At 58.3% G+C, this 8118-nt stretch overlaps 2 protein-coding genes across 2 annotated transcripts in view; both read left to right on the forward strand.

The window, feature by feature from the left end:
* LOC104830805 (histidine--tRNA ligase, cytoplasmic) overlaps positions 1-2253 on the forward strand; it is an 18151-nt gene extending 15898 nt beyond the window's left edge. Inside the window, exons 13-14 of the mRNA XM_010565954.1 lie at positions 1077-1194; positions 1315-2253. Of these exons, the coding sequence (XP_010564256.1) occupies positions 1077-1194; positions 1315-1877 (681 nt within the window). The 3' untranslated portion in view covers positions 1878-2253. The remainder of the gene's footprint in view (positions 1-1076; positions 1195-1314) is intronic.
* A 20-nt stretch (positions 2254-2273) lies between these two features.
* LOC104830804 (dead end protein homolog 1-like) lies at positions 2274-3323 on the forward strand. The gene has a single exon (XM_010565953.1). It carries the CDS (start codon positions 2538-2540, stop codon positions 3054-3056), a length of 519 nt encoding a protein of 172 aa, XP_010564255.1. The 5' UTR covers positions 2274-2537; the 3' UTR covers positions 3057-3323.
* The last annotated feature ends 4795 nt before the right edge of the window (positions 3324-8118 follow it).

Here is an 8118-nt window from a genome sequence, read left to right on the forward strand (position 1 = left end):
CCCCCGAGACCCGTCGCGGTGCGTTGCCCCGGCGGGCGGTGCCGGTCCCGAGCCCGGTCCCAGCCCCAGAGCGGACCCGCCCCCGTCCCACGCCTTCCCCCCTCCCCCGCGGTGAGCCGGGGCTGGCGGCCCCCGTGGAGACCGTGGGGGTGACGACAGCCCCCTTAGCACCTAATCGGTGGGGGCTGCGGGCTTAGCTGGGGCCGGGTCCCGCCTCTCCCAAGAGCCCCCCCCCGAGCACCTCCCCGTAGCGGGGCCGGCAAGGAGGAGCCCTGTGCTGGGACCCAGCCCTGGGAGCTGCAGAGCCGTGGCAGGAGGCTTTGTGGGGTGCGTGGCTGGTGTTCCTGTGCCCTCTCAGCAGAGATTTCCCCTGTACGGGTCCCCACCTTCATCCAAAGGTGTTTCCTGGTCTTCAGGGAAGACGAAACCCCTGGGAGATAGAAAGGTGGCACCACCTGGTGATGCACCTGGAGGTGCATGAGGCAAAGGTGCAGCCAAACCGCATTTTAGCCTGAGCTGGGGTTAGTCCCACTCAGTGTATGGTTTCAGAGGCCCTAATGAGACTTCACAGTACTTAATGAGCTAAAACCTGATGATATTGCCACATGGATGGCATTTCCAGATCCTCTTTGATGTCCTTAGAAGCCTGAGGAGACGGTGGTAGAAGACAGTTGGCTGTCTTGGGGTTCCAGCCTGCCTGGGATCTCACAATGTGTTGGGTCACCTTGGTGCTGTGCTCCACCCTCCTCTTCCAGTGCCAGCCAGCTGCTGCCTGTGTCTTGGCTTTCAAAGCCCTTGCAGGCATCCATGGAGGAACTGTTGGTGTCCTTGTGCTCTACCAAAGTTGCTGGACTTAGTCACGTGGAGCAGGCTTGGACAGGGGGCCGGGTAGTCCTTTGGATGTGCAGTGTTGAGAGGCTCCTCAGGTTTACTGAGGGCAGAGAGTTTCAGCATTTGCTCCTCCATGTGCTGGCTGGTATTAGGCCTTGCAGTTGCTTCCTGGGGTTGGGATGCCTCCAGCTGGGAGGTTGGAAACTCTTTGCCTGGACAAGCACCAATGTCATCTCCCTCCTCAGACATGGATCAACAGTATCAACCAGACCAATAAGGCGGCCCTGCTTGCCTGGGCAAAAGAAACCGGCATCGACCTGGTGCAGATCAATGGGCAGAGGCGATATGGTGGCCCCCCTCCAGGTATGTGAGAAGACCATCTCAGCGCCATGGTGCCCTGGGAGCTTGGCACATAGGGTGCTTGGCGGGCATGGAGGCGAGATGGGTCTCACTCATGTGCACCATGTTGCTGTGTGCCTGCAGGTTGGGTGGGCGACCCCCCGCCGGCTGGCACAGAGGTGTTCATCGGGAGGCTGCCGCAGGATATGTACGAGAACACGTTGATCCCGCTCTTCCAGAGAGTGGGAAAGCTCTATGAGTTTCGCCTCATGATGACATTCAGCGGGCTCAACCGGGGCTTTGCCTATGCCAAGTACAGCAACCGGCACGGCGCCAAGGAGGCCATTGCTGCCTTCAACAACTTTGAGGTGAAGGAGGGCTATGCCATTGTGGTGTGCAAGAGCACGGAGAAGTGTGAGCTGAGCATGGATGGCTTGGCCACCTCGGTGAGCCAGCAAGAGCTGGAGGCTGTGCTGCGGCGAGTCACAGAGGGGGTCCTCAGTGTCACCCTGTACACCAGCCCCTGGCGGAAACGGGCCCAGCTCGCTGTGCTGAAATACATGTCGCACCAGGCTGCTGCCATGGCCAAGAAAACCCTGATGGAAGGTAAGTGGGAGGCCAGGGTGCTGTGGGATACTGCTTGGGCTTGTCTTCCTGGTGTCCCTAAGGAACGACTGGTCCCACCTCGAGACTCAGCTGTGAAGTGACTTCAGCCTTGAGACATCCCTTGTTCTCTCCCTGTGTCCCATGGGAGGCGGGCTGTCCTCAGTGGGGTTAATCCCCAGCAGTCCTTGTGCTGACCTAGTGGTGGTGGTGGAGTAAAGGGGCTGCTGGAGGTCTTCAGGTAGCTGCCTGCTCAGAGCAGGAGCATCACCAGTACTAGTCCAGGGCATTCAGAACTTTGACCAAGTTGTTAAACCCTCCTGATGAAGACGCTCTACCCCTCGGTGCCCCCATCCAGTGACTGTATTGCCCTCTGATGGGACATGTATCCCAGACATCCAACTGGAACCTCCAAAGTCCTGATTTGTACTTATTTCTGCCCCAGCTGAGAAGCATTTGGCTTTGATGTCTTTGCACCTGTCCCTAAAGGCAGGCTGTCCCTAAAATCCCCTGAGCTTTGCAGCCCCGAGCCCACCTTGGTAGCAAAAGGAGATGGAGAAACAACTGCCCTGTGGCTGTGTTGAGGGGTTGTGGAGGCAGGGGAAAGGATCCTGTGCAGTTCGTGCACTGTGGGTCAGTGCCAAACCACCTGTGGGGATCACTGTGCCAGACGCTGGGGGACAGGATGGGGTGGGATGGGGTGATACTGGAGGGCTGGTGTGTGATCATCTCCTGCCAGCTGCTGCTGGTCTCTCTTAGGGAACATGAGGTTCGGTGGGCTGGAGATGCGGGTGGACTGGCTGAACCCCAATATGAAGCAGAAACTGCAGTCATGTGAGAAGAAGCCATCATCCAGCCGGGTACAAGGGAGCAAGTGCCTGGGGGTCCCCAAGCAGGTGCCCCAGTCTCCAGTGCTGCGCAACGTGCTGGACTGCCTGAACACCCTGTGCCAGAGGCAGTACCTGGGGACCCCACTGTTCCTCACCAAGTGTGTCCAGGCAAACGCCAACGGGTGGCTGTGGTTCTGGTGCTGGGTGGTAATCCCAGGGTGCCCTGTGCCCTTCAGTGGGTTCGCATGGGTCCGGCAAGATGGGACAGGCAGGAGCGGGCATGAGGAGGCGAAGATTGCACTGGCGCTGCAGGTTCTCCGGATGCTAGGTGAGTCCTCGCACAGCATCGGTGCCAACCCCCTGCCTTTCCCAAAGTCTTGGAGCATTTCCTGGGAGTGTGGAGCTGTAGTGTTTCTGGTGCATGGGGGGACCCAGCCTGGCAGGCAGGGCTGAAAGAGTCACTGCCAGCCCCGCCAGATGTGACCCCGGTGGCTCTGAGCTCTGGGTGGGATTCCTGGTTGGAAGCAGAGGACACAAGGGGAGGGCTTTTTGGGGTGCTGCTCCCTGCGGCACTGCACAGAGCCTCAGGCTTTCCTCCCCACTGCAGGATGCCAGCTGACGTAGGCAGCCGTTCTGCCCAAACCATGAGTTGACCCTGAGTGGCCAGCCTCGGTGCCGCTGGCCGAAGGAGCAGCATGTGAGCCTTGCTGGGGACCTGTTCGAGTTTGTTTGGGTTTGTTTTGAGAGCTGGCTGTGGAGGATAGGGCTGCTGGCCTGATCCATGACAGCTGCCCTGTCCCCAGCCAGCCCCTGGGGATGGTTCTGGGTTTTTGGGATGTAGGTTTACATGCCCAGTTTGGTTCCTTTTAAGTTGGTTTGTGTTGTTCTGCTGCAGTGGAGGGGTCTGGTGCAGGTTTTGGGAGAAGCAGCAGCTGCTTGGAGAGACTGCCAGTGTTGGCTGGGGAAGCAGAGGGGACATTGGGGGCTGCCTGGGCTCACTGGGGGACCGTCTCTCCTCTGCTGGCATGCCTGGTTCCTGAAGAACAGCCTCAGGTGAGGACAAGGCCACACACGGTGACCGTCCTGGTGAATGGGGGATGTTCCATGGGCAGGTGGAGCTGCTTTTTAATGAGGGAACTGTCTGCAGGTTCTGGGAGGTGCAGGACTGTTTGTGTTGCAGGGAAGCAGCTGTGGGGTTACCGGCTGTCTATGAATGATTCCTTGGGACCAGGAGGTCCGGCCACAATGTTGTTCAAATGGTATTAAAGTAGCCTGGAAGGCACTGGTTGTGTCATGTCATCTTTTGCTCCTCCATCCTCAGCTCCCTGCCTATCCAGTGCCATCTTGGTGCTCTCCCCTCCCACCAGGAAGCCTGTCTTCTCCAGCGGCAGAAGGGATGGGGTGTGATTTGGATCTATCCTATAGCCCCCAGGCTCTGGAGCCACAGCCTGCTGGCCCCCCTGAAAGCAGCGTTTGCTCCTGTGGGAAGCAGCAGTCCCTGGCACTGAGAGCTTTGTGTCCCCAGCTTCTCACCGGGGTCTTTCTGACTGCCTTTTAGTATGCCCCAGCCTCCTTTGAGCACCTCTTGATGAGGCCCCTGTGGTCTTTGACTGCCTTTGGGTGCACATCTGGGACATTGTAGCACCTTTACGCTCTTCTCTGGGGTCTCCAGTGCCTTTCAGCATCCCCAGCGGTCTAAAAGTGGTTTCTGATGAACACCAGGGGCTTCCATGTGCATTTCAGGGCATACCTGAGTGCCCCCGAGTACAGAGCTCTACTAGTCTCGTTCTCCTGTGGAAAGGGCCCAGGTGCCTTCCTGTTAGTCCCTGGTGGCCTCCAAGGGCCTTTCTGTGCTCACTATGGTCCTGAGTGCCTTCTGGTGCACTTAAGGGGACTCCATCTGCCTTTCTAAGCTGCCCAGGTGCCTTGCAGTGCAGCAGGAGGCAACTCTGAAGTGCCTTCAGGTGTCTTCAGTGGCTGTTCTGTGCTCAACACTGATGAACCAGTGCCTTTTGTAGTGCCCCAAAGGCCTCCCAGAACTTTGGGATGTGGCCCCATGGGATTCCGAGTCAATTTGGTGCACCTCAAATGGCCCTGCACACTGTCTCTGCTTCCCAGAGCTCTACCAATACCTTCTGATGCATGTCTGGATCCTCTGAGTCCCTTTGGCAGCACCCAGGTGCCATCCATATTCCTTTTGGAGATCCCCAGGGGGATCCTCCAGGAGCCTTTTGGTGCACCCTCAGGTGCTGCCTGGTGCCTTTTTGTACTCCTTGAAGATCTGTCTGTTCCTTCTGCTGTACACCAAGACCCTCACCATCTCTGCACCTGCAAGAGCCTCTGAGTGAATTTTGGTGTCTTCAGAGTGTTTCTCATTGCACTGCAGGGGCTTCAATATGCCTTTTCTTGTGACACCCTCCTCTGGGACGTCCATGGGCCATTCTATGCCCCGCCAGAGGTCTACTGCTAACATTTGAGCCACACCAAAGGCCTCAGGGGCTGTGCTGGCCCTGGGGATGTGTTCCAGCCTTGGTGTGGCTCAGGACCACATGGGAGTCTGTGATTGCCCAGAAGCAGGGCTGGAAGAAGGGTCACCCCAGCTTCCAAAGCAGCCAGATCTTTTTATTAGGAATGTCTGGAATGAGAGACACAAGCCTGGCCTTGGTGAGCACCCTGGAGAGAGGGAATCCCCCTTCCTGGGAAGCCCACCTATCTGCATCCACCACATACAGATACACTACATCTTCAGAGCTATCTTAAGATGTATCTACAGAAACATTATTGCTTCATCTTCTTCACAAGAGGAGCCTGGATGTCCAGCTGGGTGATGGTGATGGTGGTGGTGAAGGGGCAGCACTGCCTGATCCTCTTGCTGATGGTCTCCACCTGGAGCACAAGGCACCATGAGCCTAGGGGCACCAGCATGGCCCAGTAGATTTTCTCATAGTCCAGCTCCTGGAAAAACACTGGAGGGGAGCTGCCAAGGGTGGGAATTGGGGCTGAGAGTAGCCCTGGACTGCAGTAGCTGAGGGGCTCTGCCAATGGGAAATCCTGGTGGCCACTTGGGTGGAGGTAGAGACTCCATGGGGCAGATCAGAGCCAAAGGGTGAGGAACAGGCAGAGCTGACATCTGAAAGGACTAGTCCCAAGGGCACCAAGTCCTTCCTGCTACCATGGCCAAGGCTGGAGCATCTTACCTTGAAGTCAATGTGCAGATGCACCAGTGCAGAAGATGATGGCATGGGTGTTGCCACAGGTTTTGTAGGGGTCTGAGGCAATGCAGAGCAGGCTGAGCAAGGGCTCAGGAGGAGAGCATCCAGCAGATCTTCAGCGCCAATACCAAGTCCGGCTTGTCCTTCCAGGTGTGATACAGGTGGGCAATAGAGACTATGTAAGAGGGAAACTGGCACAGTCACAGCAGGGTGCTGCTCCCAGGGGCACAACTGCCAGGCCTGGAATGGCACCAGGGACCTGCTCTGAGTCTGGAGCTGGGGAGTACCAATGGCTTGTAGTCCTGGCCACCCCAGGGGTGTACTGGCCCTACCCCTCAGCTGAGGCAATGGACTGGGACATGGCCGGCACAGTCTGCTCATTCTTCACCCTGAGGCTGTAAGTGTGCAGGTGGGCACCCTCATCCATCTGGTACTTGCTGATGGGGATGCTGAATGAATACCTGGGCCAAGAGAGCAAGATGAGCTGCACTGGGCCCCAAGGTGTAAATCCTCCTCCTGCTGCTGCTTCAAGGTGGAGCTGCAGTGATGGGGCCACTCATCACTTAAGTGACTGAAGAACAACTGCAGGCAGGGGAATGGTCCTACTCAGCTGTTCATCCCCAACCCTGCCCAGCCAGTACCTTGTGTTTCCCCATGTCCATTCAGAAGGTGAACCCAACAGCATGATCTTCTTGGCTGTGATGGTGTTGAAGAGGCAGGCAACGATGCAGGCAGTGATGTAGCAGCACCAGCACTCTTTGAGCTCAAGGACCTGGCAGGAGATGTAGCAGCAGGTCAGGCCAGGAGCTGAGCTGCCAGTGCTGAGCCACCTCCAGTGGGCTGAGAATGTCAGAGACAGACCAGGTTGAGGACATCTTTCCGGAGATGGCTGCATCCCCCCCAAAGCTGCTCTGGCAGAGCACAGTCCCAGACAGTGCCAGCTGGGGACACCACAAGTTCCCTTAGGGATGGTGACACTGCAGGCTTCCCCCTCTACCCCCAGCATCGAGAGGCAGGTGACAAGCTGGAACAAACCCGGGGACCACCAAGGATGATAAGGGACAAGCCAGTTGCCAGGTAGATTTGTCCCACCAGGCTAGATGGTGTCCCAGCCTGGATGCTGGTGTGAACCCAGGGACCTTCCTTGTGCTTCCCAGGACAAAGCAGCAGGGACAGCCTGAAGCAGCACGCAGGCCCCAGAGGGGACACCCATGGGGACAGAGGGTGCAGGACCCACCCATGCTGCCCTTGGTCCATGCCAATGGTATGGGCTGCTTCCTCCATGTTGGCCGCCATCACCTCACCCAGGACACTGATGGAGTTGGTGCTACTGATCCTCTGAGCCAGGAACATGATGGCAGCCTGGGCAAGGACAGTGTGTGGGACCCTCAGCCCCACCTCCTGTGCCAGCACATAGCAGCTTGGAGAGCCCCAAGGTCCACGCATTGGGTTTTGGGCACCCAGTGCATGTAAGCAATGCTTGTCCCCTCAGGTGTCTCATTGCCACCAAGGAGGACTTCAGGTCAGAGGTGGCCATGCCTTCGGCCAGGACCTCGACAGGATGGGGGGGGCACAAGAGGGCATGGGAACGCTGCAGACCCACACGCCCCTTTCTCCTGGTCCATGCTGCCTGTCGGCCACCAGTGAGATACATGGGCCACCTTGTGCCACCCCCTAACCCACAGTCTCCTGCCTTGCACCGGAACAGGTTGGACTTCTTAGTGTTGGCATTGAAGAGCCGCTGGATGCTCTCGCTGCTCACACCAGCACTGTGCTCTTCTCCACATGGGTCAACCACCTGGCCCTTGCTGAGTCGAGAAGTCGATGCCACCCAGGGCTGGGCTGCAAGGGAAGGGGAGAGGGCAGGGTCTGGCCCCTGGGCAGGAGAGCTGGGTGCTGGCAGTGACCCCCTTGCTGTACCCAGAGCCTCGCCTAACCTAGAGATGCCCAACTGCTGGGCACATCTGGCTCCCCAGCCCAGGGCACCGCTCAAAGGCAGTGTGCCACAGCTGAGGGGCTGTCGGGAAAGCACTGCCTCTGGCTAGGGCCACTCCATGGGTGCGGATGTCACCCAGCCCACAGGCTCCCAGACGGCAGGGGAAGGTGCTGCCGGTCCCCTGCCCCGGTCCACGCTGCCTGCAGCCTCCTCCAGGCCACCAGCCACCCTGCCCAGTGGGGACCAGCCAGTGCCTGATGCTCTGCCCACGGCCAAGCCGGGCATCCCCATGGGAGCACTGGGGAAAAAAAAAACCAACCTGGCTCCCTCCTAAGTCACAACACCCAGGCACAGGGTGCTCTCCCCA

Source organism: Haliaeetus leucocephalus, unplaced genomic scaffold, assembly GCF_000737465.1.
Source record: "Haliaeetus leucocephalus isolate CR32 unplaced genomic scaffold, Haliaeetus_leucocephalus-4.0 Scaffold199, whole genome shotgun sequence".
Lineage (NCBI taxonomy): Eukaryota > Metazoa > Chordata > Aves > Accipitriformes > Accipitridae > Haliaeetus > Haliaeetus leucocephalus.